The 27,567-nt window shown below is 41.8% G+C and overlaps 1 protein-coding gene across 1 annotated transcript in view; it reads left to right on the top strand.

Annotated features, from left to right (window-relative positions):
* The window catches only part of csmd2 (CUB and Sushi multiple domains 2), a 265,124-nt gene that overhangs the window by 73,043 nt on the left and 164,514 nt on the right, over positions 1–27,567 (top strand). The window contains exons 4-5 of the mRNA XM_085147768.1: positions 9,503–9,697; positions 14,904–15,111. Of these exons, the coding sequence (XP_085003894.1) occupies positions 9,503–9,697; positions 14,904–15,111 (403 nt within the window). The remainder of the gene's footprint in view (positions 1–9,502; positions 9,698–14,903; positions 15,112–27,567) is intronic.

Below are 27,567 nucleotides of genomic sequence, written 5' to 3'. Positions count from 1 at the left end.
AAAGAGTAATGTCAGTAGAGAGATAAGCCTGGGAAGCCAGGGGGATATAGATACTTCAATCCAGACAGAGTCAAGGCTGTACACAGATGTACTGATCTCTCCTCCCAGCTCCCTCAGCTCTGTCTCTCATCTGTCTTCTGGCTTTCCTTGAAGTCTCTCATGCTCCCTGATCCCTCTTAGTTTAGTCTCATATATAGTGAATGGCTACTGAATGGCACATTATTCCGTTTTGCAGACATTGTCAGCAGCCATCAATTCTGTATGAGCTCTCCTTCACACCTCAGCGCCTCCCACACAGGAACTGGCCCTTTTACTGCACCTGCTGTTGTGTGCGTGGGAAATGAGAATATCTTGAGTTCAATCCGGTCTGTATTTATATGCATTCGTGTGTGTGTGTGTCTTTTATTGTGTTTGCGCAATAAATCTCGTGAATCCTCAACCAAGAACCACTGAGGCAGCGACACACAGTGAAACATTAACTATTACCTGCACCCACAGTTCCACTTATTAACACTGTCAAATGTGATTACACTCAGCAGTAGTGATAAGGGGTTTCCCCTGCCTATCTAAATCTGGCTAAGCGAAGTAATCAAAATGCATCACTACAATCTAGTTCTGCAGAGAACACGGCACAGGTACTGAAATAACAATTTGTGATAAAAAAAAAAATATGTTAAGGTAAATTTATTAAATCAAATGAAATTCTTTAAACTGTTTTTGGTTTCTGGCCTCTGTAGTGTGCAATTTAGATGAAATCCTCTATCCTAAAATGAGTTACCTAGGTAGTTTAGGTCCAGACTCTAAGACTAAGTTTTTATATCATGTGGATATTTTTTTCAAAGTATCAACAAAGTGTGAAGAAGTAAAACTACTATTCCTTCAAAATGAAGACAGAAAGCAACAAGGCCTGGGGGGGTGGGGGGGGGGGGTGGAGGGGTTGGGGGGGGGGGTGAGTTAATTTTTGCATTCTCAGCCTCTCTAAGCAGAAGTGATGGGTGTTGCCAGCTTTTGTCCTGCCCATGTGTAAGGAACAGCAGGCATTGATTGAATTGCTGCTTGACAAAGCAGAAACTGCTTATTGAGCTAATGCACCTGTGTGTTGGAATCGATCTTGCAATGTCACTTGCAAATGCGTGGCAGGAAGATGTAGAGGAAAGAAAGGGACACGCAGAAGGGATTGGAAAGAGGAATTTGGTATGACTTTAGTTCAGTAACGATAGTTTTTATTTTCCTTTCCCCATATCTCCTGTGCTTATTTCTATTCTAATAATCTGTGGATGTCCCGTTTGCCTCTCTGCTACGTTTCTTACACTTTGGGACCTCCCTTGGTATTTTTATAGCCTATTTGATTGTTAAGATTTCAGGTCAGCTGTTTGTATGAGTTGTGACTTTGTTACAGTCCGGTGTTTACATGAGGAAAAGCATGACTATGAATATGCCGTGCATTTGATTTAATCAGCAGTTTATTCATTTGGCAGAAGTTTGATCGCCTCCCGGAATAAGATATCTATTGTCTTTTGAGCATAATGGTCACTGTTAATCTTATTTTCTTCAGGGCACAGTTTCCAAGCCATAGATTTAGTCTAGTCCTAGACCATAAACTTTTTTAAGTGGAGGTATGCATTGACTTTTTTTTTTCCAATTCCTAGTCAAGGCTTAATGAAATCTGCTGTAATCATTTGTAATAAAAGACAAACTATCCACAGAGCACAAGTTCAGCTTGGGAAGTTCAATTTTTAGTTTGCTTCCTTACTATAGCTGGTATATAAAAGCCAGATACAGCTTCTTTGTCTGAAAAGTGAAGCCAGTGTGGAAGTGCTTTAAACCTGCATTCCTTCTAGTGACCAGGAAGGGATAATAAGAGGCATATGGTTGCAAAACAAACAGGTATCCAACCAAAAGATCATAGCGCGATATATGAGAGCAGCCTTCAGCTGCCTTGAGTGAACACTTCAGTGAAAACTTTATTGATGAGTTTAAAGTCTGGTAAATACAAGGGGATACTCATTTAGTATACAATAGTCTTGTATGAATCAAAAAGGCCTGTAAAGCAAGACATGGTTTGGGACAGACCTACTTCTTGATTGTTCTGTTATTAGTGTTCAGTATAAGTTAGATTCATGTCTCTCTTGCCACACAAAACAGAAAGATGGCAACAGAAGCGCTTACAATGGGATTTCACCAGCTGATCAGTGGTGTTACAATGTCTATGTCCAACTTTTATATACAGTCTATAACTATGAAACATATGCAATGTATGTACAGGAGGAACACAGCAAAAGAAGATTAGAAAGTTAAGTAATTTAAAACAGTAAAATTGTTTAGGTTCTAGCCCACTGGTTTAACCTACTGGTTAATTATGATTTAGGTCATTTAAACAGGGCATTTCTAATCTGTTTTGGCTTTTGGACAAATAATAATTAGAATATTAGAGTTCATGTATTTGTGGCCACTTATTAGAGTCTTGTATCTTCCCTCATTAATCATCTTTTCATCAGTGTGCCTGCGTCCTTTCCTGCTTTGTCCCCTTGTCTTCGGGTTTCCTTTTTGGAGATTTATTTTGGCCTGACCTGAGCTGTGCTTTGCCTGCTTGGGCAACTTTTTCTTATTTTTGCTTCCTTGTTCAAAGTTTGTTCCACTCTAGTAAATTTCATTAAAGCTAATTGTTGTTTTTTATGACCTTTTTAGGTTATTATACCCCACATGTGGCTTCTCTTTCAACATAATACAAGTATGTAAATTCCTGCACAGATACATAAAGGCATAAATAGTCTTAAGAGAGTTGAGTCAGGCTGAAGTCAGAGCCAGGAACTGCAATTTCTTTCAATTTATGATGGTGCAAAATCTTTGCAGCTGTTTAGTCCTTGCCACCTGCCTGTTTGGATCTCTCTTGCAGTCTTGCGTGAAAATGACTTGGATTAAATTACCGTTACACACAAGCGCGTCTTTTCCCATTGTGTTGCTTTGTATTTATTTACAGTGATGTAACTTGTATAGAAGGAAATTGGAAAGAAAAAAAAAAGCAGATGAGACGAGTCAAGTCAGGAAATAGCAAATCTCTGCGTAGTGCATGGATTTTATTCTGCACCTCCGTAGTATCTCTCAAGCTATATTTGTGCGCATATACTTTATCTGCTCTGTTACACTGTCAATCATGCATCTTCTACTCCCATCTGATACATGGCAGAGGGAGTGATGTTGCATCAACTTTACCGAGACAGGCTCCAACCTGTGTCTCTACATCCCTTCAACACGCTTCAATTCTCTTCTTCCTTGCACTTTCTGTAATTTTTAGATTTATAGTCTCTGTCCCTCCTACTACTGTCGACTTAACCCAAGTAAAACAAACAAATCTATCCTCGAACAAAGCTCTCTTTTCCCACCTATCATTTGGCTCTTGCAGTTGATGACATGCAGCTTTTTACAAAGGGATCAAAAAGTATTCATACCCTTGTTGTTTTCAATTGTTTGTTTTATTGAATTTTGGTTTATTGAATTCACATTTCAACAATGCATTTGCAGAAATGTGACTACTGCCAAAGAGTCTTCAATGCAGGACTAAAACGGGACTTAACTCTTCATGACCAAATTCTGTTTCTGAGTTTTTCTAAATTTGCAAAAAAAAAAAAAAAAATCTCAAAACCGGTCGTTACTTTGTTATTATCAGTTGTTAAGTTGCCCATGTGACACCTTTTACTACAGCACTACAGATTCATGATGCCTTTATTTTGCAACGTAAGCCTTTTCTAATAATTGTTTTGTGACAGATGTGTTGGGCAGTGTGCAAGGGCAGATAGCTTTTCCTTCTTCTGGAGAAAGAAAATGACAAATAGAGAAACAGGCTTGAACACACCCAGGAAGTGAGCACATCAATCACACTGGGGTCAGAGGCCATCCCATCCTCTGTTCTAGGAAGCAGGAATGAGTGAGGATGGGGAGTTGAGGCAAGGTGATGAAAAGAACGTGAGGGATGGATGATGCGATGGATGGCAAGGTGCCTGTGCTGATTGTTTGTGTGCACTTTGGCGTGTTCTCATACTTCTACTTCTAGCTGCTGTGTGTTGTAGAATTAGCTACACTGATGGATGAGGACGACCACTTGCAGCGAAAGCGCTTAAAGCACATGGGCTCCAGGGACAGGCCTTGTCACAATCACCCATCCAAGTGACTTATGGACCTGCCATGAGGAACACCAAATGGCTGGTGCTGTTGGGTGGGATGCAACCAGTTGGAAAGGAATAGTCCATATAACGACATGAGCCAAACTCGGTGGAAGAAATGCATGTCTCTTCTTTCCTTATGAAAGCTGTAAATTGTGTGGAAAATAATTCACATATATAAAACATGTAAAGTAAACGGAGAAAAAAGTGAAAAAATGTTATGTTGCTTCCCCCCCCCCCCCCCCCCCCCCCCAAGCTTCTCCCATTTTCTTAGTTTCTATGTTTAGGATTTAGCCTGCAGGTATGAATGGAACAGACTGTGATAAATGAGCTTTTAAATGCTGGTTGTCTTTATACACTGCTGCCTCGGTATTCTATTTTTTTCTGTTATGTAAAGAGAGGCGTCATTTTTGCTCAACTTGTATTTTTGTTTTCTGGAACATTCCAAAGGGAGAATAGCAAAGCCAAGACAAAAACTTCATTTCGCTTCCTTTGTGCGAAGCAAATACATCTTTTTCTATCCTGCTGCTCATTGGTAACTGCTTCACATTGTGGGAGTAAAGGCAATATTGATGATTCACCGGCAGGTTAAAAATGTATGTGCTATATCTGCGCTCCAGGCCTAGCCCTGTTTGGGGATTGCATGGGTAATGGCACTATTAGACTTAATTTACTGCCCAAACTAATAACCTGAAATGAAGAGTGTGATGGGATTATTACATGCAGACACGCAAAGACGCACACACACACACACACACACACAGACACACATGGATGTGTATTAGAGTCCATGCATTACCATACTTAACACATCTCCACTCTGACAGTGCTGCGCCCTCAGTCAGTTTTAATTCAGTGAAATCAGCCAGCTGGTTCATCTCGCTGTCTCTGTCACTATTTTGTAGACACACAAATATACACATCCAGTCTGTGTTCATGTCTTTTTCTCACGCATCTGTCATCCCAGTCTAAAAATAGACCTCGCAGACATTCTGACTGTAAGAAGGAAAAGCACAGGTGTAACTAATAACATTACCGATGGCTCCGTTCCATTTAGGCATGCCGGTAAGCCAACATGTACAATATCAGGGCTCTAGTACTGGCACGTCTAAAATGGAATGCAGCCAGTGTTGATGCTGTTATTTACTCAAGTCAAACTGTCGGCTGTAAGAATGAGCTCTGTTCCTGTGCATCACTCCATGTTTCTGTCTTCCTCTATCCTTTGCCTTCAGTATCAAACACTCACAGTGACTTTGATTCAGACTCACATGGTTTAATGACAGGGTCAAAACCATTTCCTGCTTGGCAACAGAGCCCCCTGTGGCCAAACTGCAGCACTAAAAAAAGTCAGTCCCGGCAGCTAATATGCTAATCGAGCAGAGTCCTTGTGTATATGCTAATGTGGTAATGTTGGAAGGGAAGCTGTAATAAGGTAGCATCGGCTGGTCAAAATAAAGGCTGTGACACAGCAGAGTGTGGAATTGACATGTCAGCCTGTCATTAGAGTGCTGGATTGTGCCAGAGGGAGAGTACAAAAGTACTAACCAGGTTTTTTAAAAGGTAAATCAGCAGCAAGTCGCGTAGGGCATCTTTAGCGTGTGAGCAGGTGTTCTGCCTTCAACAGATGATGGGAAACACCTGCTGTGAAATCACTGATTGGGATGGAGCCAGAAGTGCAAAGTGCAGCTGTGAGTCACTACTGGTTTTACTCTTAAAAAACCCTCTTCAGAAGAATAGGGAAATGTTAGGGGTGTGGAATTGACTCAGATGTTTTGCTGTTGGTTAACAGTGTTAAAGCCAGGGCATATCCATAGATAGCAAACATACTGACTCGTTTAATCAGGGAATTCTGGTTGACATGGTGAGACCAACCCATTCAGCCCTGTACTCCATAATCACTTTACACAGTGTGTTGGTGCTTTTATGTATATTTGTGCATCTACGGATCCAATGTATAAATACTGGAATGTATTAACTTTCTCTGACATTTGCAAATGAAAGTAATTTTTATTCTGTCGGTCAAAAATACCTTCGTCCAAATATGAAAATTAAACAGGAAGATACTTTATGCAAAGATTCAGTGCAGAGTTTAATTCAAACGTTGACCACAAGAGGCAGTGTTTTACCTGTTAAGGCCTTTATACACCGGACACATAAAACCCATGTGAACATTTTGCATGTTACAAACGTAGCATAGTCGAGAAATTGAAACATGCAACTGTTTCAATTAGATTGATTGTCATTTTAACTGATTTTTTTATTTATTTATTTATTTTTATTTGAATTTTATTGAATTTTATTTTATTTTATTTGTATTCTTTCACTTATTGTTGCATGTGTGTTGTTGCTGCCTGTGTTTGAGTAATTTCTGTAACTGTGAGACACCTGCTGCTGCCTATCTTGGACAGGTCTCCCTTGAAAAAGAGGTTTTTAATCTCAATGGGATTTTCCTGGTTAAATAAAGGTTAATAATAATTAAAAAAAAAATATGGATCAGACTCACCTACCTATCCTATCTCAATAGGGCAGCCGCTCGCACTGGCCACATAATTTTGCTGGACAGATTTGCCAATTTTTTACATTTTTTTTCACACAGTTCGACACTTCTCCGGGTCAATCGGTTCTCTGAAGTGCTTTCTCTGCCTCCTCACGTGTGGTCCCACCTCTGCCAACAAGAGCTCAAACTGAAATTCTTCCTGCTCCTGCCTTCTCATGAGAATTGGACAAACCCAGACTCTCCTTCTGTTTTTGGGTTGTTTTTTTTTTACCTCATTATCGCTTGATGTGAACTTAATTTAGGATTATTTCTCCACCTCTTAATGGTACAAATGGAATTGCATAAAGGCACAGCCTGACCAGTTTGGCTTCAGTTAATATCTCTTTCAACACAATACATACAAAGTGGCTGTGTCTTCACATTCTGTTAATAACCTTTATTAGTTTTCAAAGGTTTGAAACTATTTTTAAACACAGGATTTTACAATGAATATCTTTAAGCAGATGCCTTATTGTGTTTCTTCAAGAAATCTTGCTCATGCTATGATTTTTAACAGACAGTTAAAATTTGTATCTAATCATGACTTAGATATGAGTTCCACCTTCGCAATCATATTTTTTTTTCTTACCATCTGAATCAACCCATGTAAGCTGTTTACACATATAAACTCCTGAAAATGTCAGGAGGATACGGTTAGAAAGCTGTCTGAAGTTGACGTTCAGACAGTGTTACGACAACGTCTAGCACACAGCAGGGTGCAGTTTGCATCAGCCGCTTTCTAGCTACTGGAAACACTGCGGTTTTAGAAAAAGGTGTCTGCCTAGTAAAGCAGGCAGTGGGCAGGGCACCCACTCGGTAGCTGTGGTGCACAGGACAGATAACTGCAATAATCTTACATTGACGCAAATCATGGGTATCAGACGTCACAAGAACCAGGGTGCATGCATTTTAAACAGTGTAATGTCTGACTTAGAATGTCTGGAAAAGTTCAGAGCTGCAGTGCATTTGCAAAAACAGCTGTAGGCAATCCTGACTTGAACTACTGTATAATGTATTCAGCTTAAAATGAGGAATAAAATTAGGAGGAAGGCGAGGTTGGCGGTGTCAAAAACACACATGATGTTCGAGAAGGAGCCCGAGGTTTGTGTGAGACTATTTTTAAGTTTAGTTTTACTTTTATTTTCGCTTGCTGTTACGTCTGTGCAACAAAACTACTTGGCTGAGGTTAACAAGAGATTATAGTTTAGGTTAAAACATACATAAAGTGGCTCGTGACACATTTTAAAACTTAACTAAAAGTTGTAATAAGCTACTTACATAAACAACATTTGGAGTGGTTTCTTTCTGTTAGCTTCACAGCTGGGAGTAGCAGAGTATGCTCGCGCACACACAAAGACATTTCAAATCGCACTGGTAGAGGTCATGTTGTCTGCTGCGTGGACTGGACACAAACTGTTTGCAGTTTATTTACCAGCCAGTTAATTCCACAGCTCCAGCTCTGTAGAATGCACTATGGGGTGAAATGATTGATCCGTCCTTGTTAGACCTTGCTGTGAGGAAGTCTTTAGCTTAGACTAGAGTGAGGAAACCTGAAACATGAAAACAAACAATCACAAGAAAGAAAAAAGAGACAAAAAGGGAGTTTTAGGGTTTAAATGAAGTATGACTTAAAGCATTTCTTCTGCGTCAAAGCAGCACGACAAAAAGATCATTGCATTATATTTTTCCCTAGAAAAGGATCACAAGAAGCATCTTAACATGCCAGTCATGCACTCGTCTTTATGAATGTTAAGAGCTAGTTATTTAAACAAATGACAAACATTTTCTAATTAAAGAAAAGGCAAAATTTTCTTAAGACATGCTTTTTTTTTTGGGCAGTCAGTAAGAGACGACTAAAAATATTTTATTTATTTATTTTTTGGTAATGCGTTGTAGAGCTGGAGACATTAGATAGGATAAAAAAAAACTTGAGTGTGTTTTGAGCACGATGGCGAGGTGCCAGCGAGCTGTGTTTCTGTGTAGGAGCCATTCTGTCCTCGCTGGAGTTCAACCCAGTTCCTGTTGAGGGACTGAGCTTCATCCAAAGTCCAGCACATGTTCTGGCCAGCTCCCTCGCTGTGTGGGAGTGTGTGACCGGGACAGTAAGCTGGGTGACACAGAGTACGTGTGTGTGTGTGTATGATGTATGTTTGGTCATTGCCCTTTTGCTCACACTCTAAGGATTTACTGTCTGAAATGCAGAGCAAAGCTCTAATCCACTGCACTCCTATATAGCACTGTAGCAATGTGTTATAGACTTAGCTGTTCAGGCGTAAGTCATTAAGGTACATGGAAACTGTGTCTTTCACTGGAACATAACATGAGCTCACAGACACGAGATTGGCTGAACTTCCTCTGAACTTGATTTACATAATAATACATAATTAGTCAAGGTTCTACCAATAGTGAGCGTGCTCCTTTGCATGCACCTACATGATTGCACAAGCAGCGATGGTCAACATAGCGTGCTCAAGCGACTACCCTGATAGGTAAAACAGTACTTAGTGCATTTGGAATTTCTCGACTATGTCAACTTGTCGGAGCTCTGCTACTACATGTAACTATGTGCACACATCTCAGAAGATAAGATTTTATCTGTTTATCTGTTTGTTTTGGAAAGATGTTGCTGCTTGGGTCATGCAAATGTTGCCATGAACAGATGGCTCTGTGTGTCGTAATCTGTCATCAGACTTTCCCTCGTTTTCTGGCCCTTGGCAGTGCTAACGTGATGCAGTGCCACATACTTTACCACAACCCGCCTCGTTTACTGTCAGTTTTCTCTCTCCCCCCCCTTCTATTTCTACAGCTTTGCCCAGCTACACTTGTGGTAATCCTGGAAAGCTACTCAACGGCCACCAGCAGGGGTCTACTTTTAATATCGGGGACAAGATCCGCTACAGCTGCAGCCCGGGCCATGTTCTAGAGGGTCACACCACCCTGTCCTGCCTTGCCACTTCAGCTGGTACTGCAGCCTGGGATTTCCCCCTTCCTTACTGCAGAGGTAAGTAGGAAGCTACAGCCACCCCCTATGTGAGGCCTTTCATTTATTTTTATGGAAAAAAGTTCATGCTTTGTTTAAAAGAAAGAAGAAAAAGAAACAAGAAATCTGCTTTGGTTATAGCTACTAGTTGCTATAAAAAAATAACTGACTTTGTTTTTGGAATGAAGAGCAATCGGTCTCGCTCATTTAGTCTTTTCTCCACCAGGTGGATAAACCAGCTTCTCCAGCCCGCATGCACCGACATACAGTATATTTACACATGCCTCTACATGACCTGACACTGGTTCTCGGTGGTTATTCTGATATCTTATTTACCATGGCAGGACCTCATGTGTTAGCTCCCAGTCAGGCGCTCGTGCCAGTTGTCCTTCCCTGCAAGCACCCCTGTGGCAGCGACACCTGCCAGTGCATGTTGTCTGACACAACATGAGGATTCTTGAAAATACTTACACTGTAGGCAAAAGTGACACTATAGTACTTCAGTTTGCAAGATTGGTCTTTGAATAAAAGATTAATTCCTAGAAAACTGCTTGACCATCTATATTCATTTGCTTTCTTGTGTGTGTGTGTGTGTGTGTGTCACTGTGTCCGTGTGGCCAACGGTTTGTGTCAGTGCGCCTGCTGAGCAGACCGCTGAGACTCTATGCCATCTGCAGCCATGCCGGGAGTCAGGAAGCCCACATAGGAGCACACATGGCTGGGCACCACGCGCCAGCACAGTCCCCCCACCCTCCCTGTCACACGCAGGCACATGCACATGCCTTTTCTCCACATTAAAATGGGAGATTATTTTGCATGCATTTCAAAATCACGGTTCTTTGTCATTTATATTTTCTCGACGATAACTTTGTCCCCTCTTTCATTTCTGTTTGCTTCCTAGAGAATTTCTGTTTAGACCCCAATTCAGCTTTGTCAATCTCCTCACCCCATTCCCACCAAGGCTCCATCCTGGGGGGGAAAAAAAATCACTCAAGCACTGAAGGATGTGATTATGTCACCTTTTCAGCAGAAATTACACGCCAACAAGTTTTAGAAACTGGCAATTTCCCCTGTGATTAATTGAGGTCTCCTGGTGCCACATAAAAGTCAACGTGTACACCTGAGTGCTCCTTCATAATGCATAAGTGTATTGTTAATGTCACTCCAATTATAGAGCCTGCCCATATGTGCTAGAGCAGAACTTGCACTGTACTTTGGGAGCAGAGAGAACATTTTGGCACAGTCACCATTCTGGACACAGGAGAGGACCAACGTGCCAACACTGTCGGGCCAAAGATGATAAGCCAGCCGTTGATGACACAGATAATGTTTTACATTTCCTGTCTTGTGCCCAATTTGTTTTTTTCTTTAGCTGTTAAAAATGTCATTGCTTATCATACGAGTACACATATAAAGGATTTAACATCAGTCTTTTATTCAGATTTTGACACCCTTTCCGTCTCCACTGTCGTCCTTTTCTGAGCTTTTCTGTGCTCAGACCCACACCTCATCTCTCTCGCTATTTTTTTTTTTTTGCTGCATATCTTTCCAGAAATAAGCTTACTTCTGACAAGTTCTAAATGTCAGTGCACATACCTGCAGCATCACACTGACACAACGTTTTATGTTTGGTGTGTACGCATCCATTATCCTGCTTATTGCAAAGACACTCTGACTTTTAGTTGTAGTCGGTCACATGTGATTAGAAAGTCCCAGATATAGCTTTCATGATTTCTGCTGGTCTTATATAAGGATTGATTTCTGGATGCATATTAAACACTAATGTGTTTTTATAGCTTGCATGCATCAGTCATGCTTATGTCTTATATCTTGCCATGACTCTCAGAGCAATCGAAGCAGCTCCTAACATTTAATAGAGAACCATGACATCCTAAGTGACAGGCTGAAAAATGCACTGTTCAACCGTGGGAAGCAGTCTGACATCTACAATTGACTGAAGAAAAAAATTAAATAAGTTTCTGCACACCTCACATACTGAACGGTTCAGAAGTTTTTTGGGGAGCGGGCTTCATATACTCTGTGGGTACAACCCGCTTTGGCTCCGTTGTCGTACAGTGCTTGCATCGGCCGGTGCCGGCTCTGAAAATTCAGAGAGTGACGGGGAAAAGTCAAGGTGAAGGCAAGAGTGAGGAGTCGGAGACTTCCCTTCAAGTGTGAAGAAACAGTCCTGTGTGGAATATCAATGCACTTCCTCATCCTTTTTTCTGTCTGCATTCTACTTCCTGTCACTCCAACTGCAACGATCACCTCTCGCCCCTCCCGCCACGCACCTCTCTTCTCTCTTCATCGTCCGCCCTCCTCCTGCACTTTTCCCTTACCCAGCCTCGCATGTCACCTGTCATCCTCTTCATCCCCTTCTTTTCCCCCTTCTGTCGTAGTTTCCCTTCTATTGAGGTTCACACCTCACAGGTTTCCACTCGCCCGTACACTCTCCTGCCCTCCCTCAGGGGGAGTGTGGTGGTGACAGGTAGAGTGGATGATAGACAGGGCCAGACACTTTTGATCTCCTCCTCCCTTCTTTACCGCCACACACAGCTAGTTGGCCACTCGATATAATGAATCCCACTCCGCGGTGATGCAGATATGTCCTCAGAGACACTCGCACATGCGTGCATACACACACACCTTCACAAGTACTGTGGAAGTGTCGTTCGAAACTTCTTTTGACATGTCCCCTCTGTTCACAGATTTGTGAACTGATTTATAAATGAAAGAAGGCTGTATTTCAGGCAGTGTCACATGCTGCATTGTTCATAGCTGTAATGAACATATCAGAAGCTGGCATGGGGAGTTAACCTGGCAACATTTTAAATGCATGCTTTATTATTTAATGGTCTCCTTAAAGCACCGTTGAGGCGGGAAAGAGTTGCTTTGATTAACACAAATCTGAATTAATCAGAATTTAATCACTTCCCCCCACGTTGCATTAAGTTGCATCATGCTGCTTTCCCCGCTTCCTGACGACTGTAAGAGCACTGTGGGGCATTTTGAAATCCTATGACTTCTTTCTCTCTGGCCTATGGCAAAAATTGCAGACAAAGGAACAATATGCTGTAACTCACTACACAATTTCATGCTCCTGAGCTTGGAAATATGCAATTTAGCCTGTGGCAGAAAGATAATGTGTAGCCAAAAGATAAATAAAATGTAAAAAAAGAGGAAAAAATATTATTATTATTATTATTGTTGTTACTGTAAATTGCAATAAATAAGGCTAGGAAGTCATATCTGTTGCTGGTCAGTGGTTCCGTGTTGAATCCAGAGTCGAATTTAAAATCTTCACATCCATCCATCCATCCATCCATTCGCTTCCGCTTATCCTTTTCAGGGTCGCGGGGGGCGCTGGAGCCTATCCCAGCTGTCATAGGGCGAGAGGTGGGGTACACCCTGGACAGGTCGCCAGTCTGTCGCAGGGCCAACACACAGGGACAGACAACCATTCCCACTCACATTCATTCGGATTATCCAATTAACTTATCCCCACATCTTCACATCATCGTTCTTAAATAATCAAGCCCCATCTTATTGAAGAATTTATCCAAAGCACCATATCACCCCAACAGAACACTTTGCTCTCAGACTGCAGGCTTACTTGTGGTTCTTATGGTATATATTAGGCTGCTGGGGGCTTTCCATGACGCACTGAGCGTTTCTTGGCTTATCACTTTTCACTCTCTATGTTAAAAGTGGTGTGTAACCCCCAGTGTACCTCACCTCTGATGGGTTGTGGCAGATGGCTGACTCTCCTTGAGTGTTGTTCAGCTGGAGGTTTCTTCCTGTTAAAAGGGAGTTTTTCCTTCCTACTGTTGCCAAGCACTCATTCACAGGGGGTCAACTGATTGTAGGGATTTTTAAAAAATGAATTGAACCAGTTTTATGATGATGGTCAACAACATCTTTTCTCAAAACTATCTATTCTCAAGATAGTTTGTTTGTTTGGTGTCGTGGAAACAGACATCTACAGATGTTTTCATCTGTGTGCTGACGTTTTCTTGTCCTATTAGCCTTTCTTCAGAAAGCTCCAAAAACTTAAAAGTAGGGATGCACCAATCCTGAAATTCTGGGCTGATGCTATAAAATAGAAACTTGGCTATGACTTATATCTGCCAATAACAGATAACATCAGACACTGGCTTCAGTAATTGCATTCATATTTGTTGGCAGTCCTGTATCAATCAGTATACTGGAAAATCCTTAATTAAAAGTTCTCTTCTTACTTGATATTCACCATGTATATCTTATAAATGTATTCCTAACAGGTGGAAAGTTTACAGTACCACCTAGGTTCTTTTCCAAAGAAATGGACTAAAAAAGTTATAGAATATAATTTTGGAAGATGTTGAAATAAATCATATAATTGTTGTCATTGGAAAAGTTTGCTTCCAAGACCCTCATAGGAGAATAAAAATATATAAATAGTGTCCATTTTCAAAAGGCTTTAACCATGTTTGAGAGGGATTTTTGTCATTGAACTCATTTTGTTCAAGCCAGAAACTACCCCATCAGATTTTATTATGATAACTTCAACAGTCAAACGTGACCATTGACTGTTGTCTGTACACTAGGGTTTCCAGACTCCTCATATCTCTTTGTGGCATCTCTGATTACCAATAGCATTGGTGTGGGCAGCATGGAAGGCTGACATGTGTAAAATATCTCACCTGCCACTCCTGCACTCTTCAATTGAGGTTCCCACACACAGTGGAGAACCGTGGGGAAAAAACAAAAAAAGTTAAGGAGACGAGATAAATGAACGTGTCTGCAAACGCACAGTCACATTACGCTTTGATTTAAAGAAATCAAATCAGCAGTCACAAATGTGCTCCTGTTTTTAATCATTTGATGATTATGATGGATCAAGGTAACTGTTCCGAACACGCACACAAGCACACAATAACTCTAAAGGTCATGCAAGTCCTTGAATAAACGTGTGTTGCAAGTACTGGTTATACCAAGGCAGATTTAATTTATTATCAACCTCATAATAATGCTATCATTTTACTACCAACGTAGGGAAACTACATAAAAATCACCTTGAGTGACGAGTTGTTGCCGAACACGTCGACCACCATTATCTATCTGCGCAACCCCTCTGTACACATTCAGCGATCGGTACACCTCACGCTCACGTGTCTGTGATTATTTTTGTTTTGCAAAGATTTTTCTTCTGATATTAATTCTTTCACATCTCTGTTTCTCTCTGCAGCGGATGACGGATGTGGAGGGACACTGCGGGGCCAGAGTGGGGTGATAACTACTCCCAATTACCCATCTGAATATAACAACAATGCCGACTGCACCTGGACTGTGCTGGCTGAGCCGGGAGACACCATTGCCCTGGTTTTTTCTGACTTTCAGCTGGAGGACGATTATGACCTGCTGGAGGTCAGCGGCACTGAAGGTTCTTCGCAATGGTGAGTAGTCAGCTTGCGGCATTTATCTGGGGAGAGAGCTGAGAAGGGGGGGGAGAGGTAATGCACCACAGGCATGCTTTTTTTGTTTTCAGGTGGTCGAATGAGTGTGGTGAAGCATGGTTGGAAGTGGATTGGTGTTACTGTATGTACAGGTCTGGTGGAGCTGGATTATAGCTGGTACTAGCTTCAAAATGAAATAGGGCGATAACAGTAATTTGTTTGATAGGCAGCACCTAGCTTTTATATTACAAACTCAGCCTGGGTATATCATATGGTCTCTGGTTCTAAAGTGTAATTTGAACACTCAATCATGGTCACACGCTCGCACTCATTCTCTCGATTACTCAGTCTCACACAAACACACATGCTCGGCTCTAATGATGAAGAGATAGGATGTCCTGGCGTCAGCGTGGGTCTCTCACCATCTGTGGCAGCTCCTCCTCTCTCTGACAACTCTCTCAGCTCAGGAAGTAATTAGAGAGCTCGATTACCACCGCCAGCCGTAAAGTGTTGTTTCACCCCCATTCTCGCGGAAACAGAGAGAAGCCCGCGTGAGCACAAACGGTGCATGCACGCTAAAGCATTCACACTTTCAGCTCCACTTTAATATATTTTCACTGCTGCTTAAAGAATTGTTGCTGATGTATTCTTTCACACATACACACCGGCGTTTTGTGCCTTCCGAGACCACGCGTAGCCAAGCTTAGCTTGAAAAACAAATATATATTTATATATTGGTTGAATACAGGTAGATGCATTTTTATGCATCAGGAAAATCTGCCATGCTGCCTCTGTCTCGGATATGACATAAAAATGCAGGTTTAGTTTCAGGATCGTGTCGGAGACAGACAGCTCAGATAAAAAAAAGAAAGACAGAGGACTTTGGAGTTAGAGCCACAGGCAGTTGGCAGGAAAGGACAAGGGGTAGCACTGGCTGAGCTATTTAACACTTGAGACACAGACTCTGAGAGACAGAGAGGAGGATAAAAAGACTGTTGATAAGGGAAACAGGTTCAGAAAAAATATATGAGAAGTCATCTCAGAGTGAGAGGGCCCCAGGAAACCTCATGTCGGTTTCACTCATTCGCTTAGTAGTTAAGCAAAAATACTTCCCAAGAAGAACTTGATTGACTCTGAGCAGTCTTAAAACTGAAAAAAAAAGTGATATTAAAGTCTCTTTGAATCTTTGCTTGGCCAGTGGAGAGCTGATCGCTTTCTGGGCTCCCACAGACAGCCGCCTGACTGTGCTTCTTTTGCATATTTTACGATGTCATCAGCTTCTTGTCCTAGACTTTGATTTGCTCTATGTTGTCATGGGGAGGCGCCCAGTTCTCTACTGGCTGTGTCATCTTTGTGGCAGTTGTTGCCAGTGGCGTCTATAGTGGTGCACCTGCAGCATGGCTTTGCTGTCTTAAAGAACAAGGAAGAGCAGAAGGGAGTAAGTCACTAGAGAGGAGGCAGAAAGGCTTTGGCAAGCGATGGATACTGCAAGTCACAGTTGATCATGCACATTGGAAGGAAAAGGAAGTACAAGAGACAGAGGACACGATGCAGACAAGCTGGCTTGCATCTATTGTTTCACTTGTTTTTCTCTTGTTTCGCTAGCTTAAGTGTTACCCACATACTGTACCACTGATTTGAAAAAGTTTTGGCTATTTTTTCTCATTTTTAAAAACTCATCAGCCCACTTTACCTATGTGTCGAGGTAGTGAGCGGGGAGTACTAAGGATGTGAAGAAAGTGAAGTGAATCACAGCGAGTATTGCGATGGAAGAATGTGGCCCGGTCTTATGAATTGCATTTTCTGCTACATAATGTGAGCAGCTGGGTGCTGGTTTACTTAGGGAAAAGATAGCAGCAGGATACAATAGGAGAAGAAGATAAGCCGTAGGAGGCGATGTGATGCTCAGGGCGTTGTTCTGCTTGTAAACCTTTGGTCTTGGAATTCATTTTAATGTAGCTTGGGCACCAACCTAGACATTGTGCATCCTCATGGCAGTGGTTTTCCTTAATGTGCCTGGCCAAAAAAAAAAAACCTTTCAGGGATGATTTGAGAAGAGGGTTGTAACCTCGTGTGTTTGTGTGAAGCTCAAAGCTTCTTTCTCAACAACTCTCCAAGAAGAGGACAAAGATCATTATTAATGTTGTGGCTGATTGGTGAGGGCAAAAGAGGGATGCTATGGTACAGCAGTAAAGGAATCAGCAGACACTCGTGACGACATGTGAAAGGAAGGGCAGGACCTTTGAAGAAGAGGGTGGACGTGAAGTTGAGAGATGGGTGCAAGGATTGAAAACTCGCAGCTGGTGGCCAATTAGAGAGGTCAGGCTTGGCTGTTTGATGACGCTGACCTAAAGCCTTTCTGCTCTCAGTGAATGAATGGATCAGTGAACCTTCAACTCAGTGGGGCTTGACGGTTGATGATGCGCTCTCTCTCTTCTCCTCATCATGCAAATACGCTCTCTGATTTCATGACACTGGTGTGTACACAGCTGCTAAGCTTAAAAGCTGTTTCTGTATTTCAGATCTTATGGTTTACAGTTTAGCTCCAAAGGGTCATGTCGCTAATATGAGAATACTTGTTTTTGTTTGTTTTTTTTACATTTTTCAATCTTGTATTGCTTTCCATTGGCTTTAAGAAATATATCACTATAAATTACTGGTATTTGCAAATGACAAGAACGCTTTCTTGTTCTTGAGTGGGTGATGTCGGTCTCCCTCTATCCGATTGCAAACGTCGTTCAATATGTGGGAATCTGTCTGAACTTTATTGATTGATACCTGACTGACAGGTTCATTGATCTGACACAAAAAGGAAGGGCCAAGAGATCGTGGTCAAAACCATCGATCCACAGCATTTTAAACTAAAGCAAGTCAAGCTTGCATGTTCTGAGTTTCTTTGTTGCGCTCATGTTTGTCTGTATATGTGTTGCTAAAGGGAGAGAACGAACCACAATTAACACCATCAGTCACCAACAAGGACGTCACCTCTGTGAATATCTGAATGTGATCTTGATAGGATGCGATCTCTACCATCCTGCACTTTAATTGGCAGTTCCACGGAATTAGCATTCTGAAGAGGCGGCAGAAAAAGACAGCTCTGAACACCAGCTCCACAAGCTGAGATGTGCATGTGGATTGAATGTGGCAGCGGGAAAGGCCTGGTAAAAATGGCAAGTGAATTAGGTGAATTCTGCCTCTGCTCAGCGGTACCCTGACAGGACTTCTTCACTGTTGCTTGCCCAGGGGAACACATTACTCTGCTGTTACACTGTTTGCATCCACATTGATTTTCTTCCCCATCACCATCCACTTTGAGGCAATGTAAATAATGCCCGATGCTAACCAACTGCCAGATCCTCATTTGCCCACTAGCTACTAAGTGGAACTCACAGCTATTTGACTTGTAATTTTCTCAGGTGCTCAATTGTTTTTCAAAGCACTATAATACATTTTCATCTACCAGCAGTGCTCTCTTGAGATGTTGAAAGGAACTCCCACAGCAGCTTGAATACTGTAAATAGAGAGTATAAAGTGCCTAAATCTGTACTTGAAAGAAGTCTGAATATTAGCTTTATTCCCTCGGTTCTACAAAAAAAGTTTATGTAAAAAAAATGCCACATCACAGTTAAGCGATTGCACCATTTTAAAGAAAGTGTTTCCAAACAAAAACTTAAATCGTCTTTTTCTTTTCTATCTGGGTAACTTTTGCAAACTCTTTCTGTTTCCCAGGTGATTTTTTTTTCTTTATGCAACCATCTCTGAAAACACATTGCTCCCTGGGAAAATGCAACTTATTTCTTCCTGTTTGGAGATCTGAGAACCCATTGAGTTTTGATCCCTCTAGGTAACCTCCTGCTTTCTCGTGTCTGTTTTAACTCCACGCCTTTATGGAATTGAGACGCTGACATTTAGCCAGCCTATGGATTATCCCCGGCGTGCTGATTTGTGTCAACCTGTCCTGGCGATGGGAGCGCGTCCGTGTGTGTACGAGAGAGGCAGAAAGAGATAAAGAGTTGCCGGAGAGGAGTGCAGAACACTGGATATATTGATTGGCTGTTAGGTTGACTCACCTGAGAGTGAGTGAGTGAATGAGTGGTCTTTGGAAAAGCTTTCTGAGTCCGGGGGCTGTTTTTCTTTTGTTTCCAGAGAAATGAGTGTGTTTCGTTTTTGTGGAGATAAATGCCTCTTTCTTCTCCTTCTATAAAAGACAGTGGAAAACTTGTTTTTTTTTTCATGTCAGGGCTCGTGAGATTTCCTAAACTCAGCTGTTTTACTCAAGATGATCATTTTCCTGCTTTGTATACAGTCATGTGCATGTTGTATTACAGCTGTGAGAGTTGTTACCGTATGCAGATGTGTCATGAACATGCCAACTGTTGTTCGCCATGAGGAAAACACATTCATTAGTCACACCCTCCCACTGGGACTCCTCTGCGAAGCTGCTATTTTTTTATGTTATAAAACGGTCACGGCGAGCGTGTGTGTGGAAGTGAGTGATCGTGCGGCTTCTCCGGTGAACAGCGTTTGACTGACAGTGCAAGAAAAGGTGATTACGCACTCATGCTTTGCTTTAAAACACAATTATATGTACATTTGGGCACACAGACAGTGATTTCCAGCATCTGAATACAGGTCATTTGCAGCGTACGGAGGGGCATTTTGCATAAATATGTGTACTGTGTCACGGTTGAGTGGGCGCTTTTTCTCATTGTGAATGTTGAATACATTTCTTATCCGTATGCTCGGGCCTGTTTTTGCACAAAACAGGCTGCTGTAGTAAAGCAAATGTTTTGCTTTACTCCCTTTGTTTCTCAGACATGGGGTGGCTGTAGCTCAGGTGGCAGAGCAGGTCAGCCACTAATCAGAAGGTCGGTGGTTCAATCCCAGGCTGCCTCCTGGCTGCATGCCAAATATCCTTGGGCAAGATACTAACCCCATGTTTACTAACCCCTACTGGTGGTCAGAGGGCCCGGTGGCGCCTGTCAGAGGGCCCGGTGGCGCCTGTGTCCGGCAGCCTCGCCTCGCCCCTGTCAGTGCGCCCCAGGGCAGCTGTGGCTACAATGTAGCTTGCCATCGCCTGTGTGTGAATGGGTGACTGACTGAATGTAGTGTGAAGCGCTTTGGGGTCCTTAAGGACTAGAAAAGCGCTATACAAATGCAGGCCATTTACCATACCATTTACATTATGTCTCGTAAATTCCTGTGTTGTTACTGTAAGGCATTTTAATGGTCTAATTTGTCAACTGAAATCCAGTAACCGGGGCTGTTATCGGAAATCCTGCGTACAGATCATCTAAGATAAAAGTAAGCTCAGGAAAATGGGTAGAAAGTGATAGATAGTGGCTCAAGAGTTGGGAGTTCGCCTTGTAAGCGGAAGGTTGCCGGTTCGAGCCCCGGCTTGGACAGTCTCAGTTGTTGTGTCCTTGGGCAAGACACTTTACCCGTTGCCTACTGGTGGTGGCCAGAGGTGGCGCCAGTGTCCGGCAGCCTCGCCTCTGTCAGTGCGCCCCAGGGTGGCTGTGGCTACAATGTAGCTTGCCATCACCTGTGTGTGAATGGGTGGATGACTGGATATGTAAAGTGCTTTGGGGTCCGTAGGGACTAGTAAAGTGCTATATAAAATACAGGCCATTTACCATTTTACCATTTAGATATGGCAAGTTTTCAAGAGTTGAGCTTGCTACCCATTACCTTTGAAACACGGGTTACTGTAGACAAGTATTGGCTTTTACTGTTTTTCTATTTGCCTTTTTTCTGCATACTTGTGCTATAATCACTTAACTGACCATGTGGACGGAGTAGAAAGATGGTCGAGCTGTCCACAGCTTTTTGCTAGGGACAAGAATGTGATCACAAAGTGCAAATTTCACCCAGGACAGAAGCAACTGCTGCAAAACAGTTTCTGCAACATCACATGCTAACACAAAGCATCTTGATGTGTGCTTAATCGTGATGGTAAGAAAACGTCACATGTAGAAAGCTCATTTCTTGAAAAAATGAAAACATTTCTCCCACTAAAAAACGTAAAGTCCAGATGAACACAATCTACTTTCTGGGCTAATAAAGAAGAGAGATTTAACAGCTTCGTGCACACCGAGCTCAGCCAAGTAGAACGAGCCTGATCTTCAACAGGTAACAAAAGCAGTAGTGATGGTCAGGCTTATTTACAGCATTCACACTTCTCCAGTAGAATTGCTGCCGATCCCTGTTAAGTGCTCTTTGGGCTGGTTTTCAGCGTTGCTGTCAGTTTTGTGTTAATAATTTTTTTTGTCTTCATTAGGATCAGGATTTATGTCAATGTGTGGGACTGTTGCCTGAGGTTTATACTGCTAAATGGCTATATGGCAATGTATCTCACACCAAGTTACAGAGTAATGCAAAAGTAATGTAACCAGTGGTTTAACAAATTCATTTCTCCAGGGAATAATTAACGCCATGCATTAAGTAACAAGTAATATATAATGCATCACTTTTGGATGTGGATTTATGTTCTATTGGAAAGGCTTGTCTGCATAACTAAAGTCCCACAACTGCACTCTTGTAAACTTTTTCATTTAAAAGCTTATGGGACTAAAATGAAAAATCCCTCAGGGCTAATGGTTATGATGCCCTGACACCTCAAGGATCTCACATCAGAGCAATGAAAAGATGTGCTATCTGTCTACAAATGTCACGCCCTCTTATTTAGCAGCAGCTGTATCTCAGTTTCTCTCTATCTTACACACACGGTTTCTTTGTTAACCTTCAGACCGTAGCTGTGTCTGCCTTTAAACTTTATTTTTTGCCTATAGTTGTTTTTTGCCTCTGCTTGTTCCTAAATGTCTGCGCTCCCATTGTGTACTTCTTTTCTAGTTTTTATTTTATTTTTTTTTAGCTTTCTACACTCAAGCACAGTTTTGCTTATTAGCCTTTGCTTGACCATTGGATCAATAGCTCTTGTTGCCAGTCGCGCCACTGTGGGCCTTCAAAGTTTGCCGGAGTTCAGATTTATGAGCAGCAGCACTTGGTTGAGGACTCAATCCGCAACGTGCCATTGATCAAAGCAGCATTTATGATGAAGTTTGTGCCACCCGCCAAGAAATTCTCCAGCTGAACATTATCTCCAACACCTGGTGCCATGCTGCAGATTGGCTCACCCCAGCACTCTACACCGTGTTACTCACTCTGTCACATTGCTCAGGCTAAGAGCTGGAGAGGAGAAGGTATGTTTGAGTGCAGAGAGGAAGGTTAACAAAAAACAAAACAAAAAAAAGCTCAGCCATGGATTCTATCAACCTCCCAGGCTTGCATGTGCATACCTGTGTTTTCCCAAGGTGACTATTTCCGTTCCACTGGCAAAATTACACCTCAGCACACATGAAGATTGGTGACTAATATGCAGCTTTAATTGTCATTGATCATCTGCGTTACGTTTAAAAACAGCAGGTGCAGCAGCTTATCAGTCAATATTCCGTGTAAACCGGAGCAGCCGATGCAGCAGCGTGTCTGTGTAAGCATGTCTAGCCATGTGTTACCTCACCCCCATCCCAGTGACACCAGAGAGCACACAGAGCTTGGAGGTAATGTGGCAGATCACTCTGCCCTGACTGGGTGTCTTTTTAGTTGTTTTTACCAAGCACTGCACCTTTGGGATCCAATATGTTGCTTTTAGTAATCACATAGATGCACTAATGGCTTATAATTTGTACACAGAGGCATATTTAAGTTACACACACTGGCACCCTGGGCCTCCAAATGGACTGGATGTTTTTTTAAAGATATATCATTTCATTTATGCCAAAAATATTTCAGAAATAACTTTAATAAACACCTCTTCCATCGCAGCTTCAAGGGAGAACTTGAATACTAAAGTACTGTCCGCATCGCTGCAGCAGTTGTGCCGTAGTGCATTTATGACGATAACAAAACATATTTTTGAAATAATCCTCTTATCCAAGTTTTTTTTTTTTGTGACAGTTTTTTAGTTGTAATCCCCGAAGCTTTTCATCGTCTTTGCTTAACAGTCACGTCCGTCTTCCTTCTTCCTTTCTAATTATTTAACTAATTATATTAACAGAGAAAGGTCATCTATCAGTATGGTCAAAACCACAATTATGCTCTTGTTTTCTGTCTTTCATCATCTATCACCCCTGTGAAACTAATTGTTTTACGCTCGTGTTTGATCTGCAGCTTCTACTGATGCTTCATCCCACAGCTTGCTTTGATCCCTTAAATCATGTCCTGGGTCAAGTGCAGATAACCTTAAGAAGGATGGTTTACTTCAGAGGCTCTTTTGTTGTGGTGTGATCAAAAGACGCTGTATGGAAATTTATATTGACGGCTTTTGGTCAACACCATTGTTCTCTGCCAGGGTTTTGTACACTTGGGCATCTGAGCACCCTGGTGTTTGAGGTCCATAAGCACATACCTGCAACATACAGATGAATCCGAATCAGGCACCTCTTCTGTGGGACAAGCTGCCAGATTTGGGAGATAGAAACCCTCCCTAAAAAGATCAGGCTTAATTTTTTCCTTTTTTAAAAATAAAGCATATAGTTAGTGTAGGATCAGTTAACCCTAACCCTGGTTCTGCTGAAGGTTTCTTTCTTTCCACTGTTGCCCAGTGTTTGCTCATTTTGGAGGATCTTTACCTTACAATATAAAGCACCTCGAGGTGACTGTTGTTGTGATTTGGGACTATTTAAATAAAGTTGAATTAATTTGAATTTCAGCTGGTGGCACATAGTCTGTATATTTCTGCTCTCCCTTCCTTTTTTTTAAGCAGTTAACAAAAGTAAAAGTGAAATAAAAATAAAGGCAATTTCTCAGGATAACCAAGAAAAAGGTTGTCGTTCCTTAAACTTTCTCCAAGTATGATTGGTGCAGCACTGGGTGTCACAGAGCTGTAAGGGGTGTCACTTTGGTCAATTAATCAATCACAGTAATTAGCTCTGATAAAACAAAAGGAAGAAGTAGTGGGAAGAGGAGCGGCTTAGAAGGAAAGCAATGTATGAAATCAATTGGCCAAAAGTGCTGCAGTCAGTGGTCTGTCACAGAGGAGACTGGATTTTCATTTTAAATTGTAAAAGCAGGACTGCAAGGATGAGTACAGCAAAGTCATTCCATTAGGCCCGATTGTTTGATGCCGTGTGTAACTACATACACATGCACTTGAAATGGTTCTGCTGCACTGCATGTTCCACAAGTGCTTGAAAGTAGTCCGAAAGTCTGAAACTGTGAATTTGTGCTCCGTATCAGGATAAAGCCCTTGAGCATAAAAGGTCTTGTTGTCTTATAGTGATGTTTATATGAGGTGATCGTATTACTGGCCACTCAGAGACACCTATGATTAGTAATTTGTTAAGCTAAATGTAAACATCCAAACCAGACACAAGTGAAAAAGGACAAATAACTTAGCATCTGATCAACATTAATACAATTCAATTAATTATTATAGTTATTTAACATATAATTGGTTGTTGCTATGACAAGAAAGGGGAATAAAAAAATATCTTTGTTTGCAGTGTGACCCTGATGCAGTAACAGCAGAACATCTGGTCCCTGAGCATCCCCAGAGTGGACGGACATGTCATCGTCTGATCTGGGTCATTGCTCAACAGCAGCACATCCCTTCTGTCTTTGTGACGTCCCCAGTCTTTCCATAAATGGAAATATAGATAACAAGAAAGGCAAAAAACTGCATTTTATAATGTGTATCTTAATAGTTTATATATATTTTTAACCAACTCAGCTTGCTTTCATTGAATTAAGCACCGTTGTGTCGATAGTAGTGGAGTGATCTTATGTCTGTGAATAAGTCCTTGTATTTAGTATTTATTATTATAATTTCATAATTGAAAACAGTACATTTGACTAAAATCTCTAAAAATAATAGTAAGTAGCTTTAAAGCTAACCCACTCTGGACTCCTGAGTTGATGCACTAGCTTTTTAGGCTTAGTCATTCTCACCTCAGAGGACAGTATTACTCACATAGTGAAGGTCTTGTTCTACACAATTTGAGACTCATGGCTAAATATCCCTGCATTTTAGGCTTGGAAAGCTCGCATTAGTGGCTGGTAATGAAAGAAGAAAAGAAGGATCAGGAGAGGAAAATGAGGGAACCTGCAAGGTGAAATAAAGCAAGGGCGTGCTCAGTGGTTTGGAGTGTAATATATCTTAATCTTCTTTGGGACAGCAGGACAGGTTGCATGTGTGTATGCCGGAGTTTGTACAGTCGGTATGAATTCACTCGTCTGGTGCTCCTGTGCGGTGTGTTTGTGTGGCAATGAAATACCCGTCCTCTTCCCATTCATCAGACAGAGCCTGTCTTTTTGTATGAGGTGACACTAGGCCAACCTGAATATATTTACAGAGGAACCTTTATGAACTCTGGTGAACGTGCCTTGACCGGCAATTACAGGCTGCACGGCCGTGAGCCTCCATAAAAACTCTTCCCAACTGCATCAATAAACGTGGGGAGGCAAAAGGTGACAGGCAGTGTTGAAATTCACCATAGGAAAGTCTAAGCTGCACTGTCGAACCCGTACATGGAAAACTGGTGACATGATTTTAACGTTTTTTATTCTACAGTAGTGTGAATGGTTGCGCGTATGGTATGAACCATTTAAAGCAGATGGATGTGTTTTTTTTAAATAACCAATTAAACTCATTGCAAATGCAGTTGTTCCTTTACAGAGGTGAAGCAAAAGCTCAAACAGCACAGTGGTTATATGATCCACTAGACTCCTTCTGTAAGTGGCTTTTTGCTTGGTAGAGATTTTTGGAGAGTGCTAGAGAGGTGCCTGGATCATATTGATCCCACAGCACTGCAATCTTTCTTAATCCCACTCTCCTCACAGACGAGATGAGACAGAAGCAGTGACAGAAAGACATCCAAAATAAATAAATAAACTTTATCTCGAGTAAGCTCTAATATAATGCGCCTCTGGGTGGCAGGACTGTAAGCACGTTCATTTTTAACATCAGAATTTTTTAAATTTTTAGTCATCAAAAACAGTTTCATTCTTTAGGTGATCTGCTTTTCTAGGTGTTGGCTTTTTAATTGGATGTATGCACACAGACATGCCAAGGGTGGTGTTTGCTCTCTCTGGTGTCTTGTTGGACAAGCGATAAGCTTTACGCCCGTGCCAACATGTGCAGCTCATTTACCACTGACATCACACCCTTCCGTCTTTTTTGACACTGAGGGTGCCTGTTTGCCGCCCTTCCTGTTTTTTAATTAGATGGTATGATTAGAGAACATTGATGAGGGTTGGGAAGGGTACAAAGGAAGAAAAAAATAATAATTAAAACAGGGATTAGTCTGGTCTGGGGCCTCGTGCAGACAGAATTAACGCCGAGCGCCGTCTCGCTCTATCACTCGCAGATCAGTGTTGCTAATATCACAGTATTATTAGCTGCACTATCCTCCCCAACTGTGTGATAACAGAGGATTACAGAAGGTGCTGTGGCCAGTGAACCAGGAAAAAACAGTGTGATTTGTCTTAGCATGGATAATTAGTGCGCTGTTTGCATGGATGATATGGATCAGGGATAAAGCTGATCCTTTGACAGAGGGCCAGCTGTGGAGGCTATATTGTGGCTCAACATGAAAAACGCTTGTATAAACATTCAGCCATTTTTCCTGTGCATATGCTTTAATAAACAACTGGTGATCAGTTTACAGTGTTGGCATGGTAAGGCAACGGACGTGGGCATGGCTGCAGGCCTGCATCCAACCTGAGACCTGTTCGCACTGCTCTTAATGCTGCTGCTGACATAATGGAGTATGACCTATTGGTTTATAAGGATACATGTAATGAATTGCATATATATGTTAATGATATCATTTTAACTTTAATAATACCGTATTTCCCAGACTACAAAGCGCACCTGAAAATCCTGTTTTGTACATACATTAGCCGCCCCTGACTAAAAGCCGCAGGTGTTTCAATGTTGACTTATCATATGTAAGAGAATATGCACAAAGGGAATTGTCAGGAAAGAGATGGCTGTTTGGAGACACACCCCTTTTATTAATATTTTGAAAAACAAGTTATGGGCACATATTTGCATAACTTTTTAGGTATATGTACAAGTAACGGTAATTAGAAGACGGAACATGTACTGTGCTTCATAAATGAGTAACAAATGTAGTACATAACAATAACACCAGAAAAATAGATTCGGACTACCTTTTAGGCTCAGGTGCAGTGACACGGCTTTAACAAGAAGAAAAGTCAGTCATTCACCACCATCTTCCTGCGCACTAAAACCACCAAAGTCCTCTTCTCCAGTGTCGGAAACGAACAGGCTCAGGATGGCTGCGTCATCCACTCTCAGCTTCTTTCCTTCGTTGTCACTTTCAAAACCAAAGAAATCCTCGTTGTCAGTGTCGGTGTCGAACACCCTCAGAAGGGCCGTGGCGGTGTCCTCCTCTCCATCATGCAGCAGTCCAGCCCTTCGACATCCGTTGG

The sequence above is a fragment of the Neolamprologus multifasciatus genome, chromosome 22 (assembly GCF_963576455.1).
Source record: "Neolamprologus multifasciatus chromosome 22, fNeoMul1.2, whole genome shotgun sequence".
In the NCBI taxonomy this organism is placed as follows: Eukaryota; Metazoa; Chordata; class Actinopteri; order Cichliformes; family Cichlidae; genus Neolamprologus; species Neolamprologus multifasciatus.
This window is presented reverse-complemented; position numbering and strand designations above follow the sequence as displayed.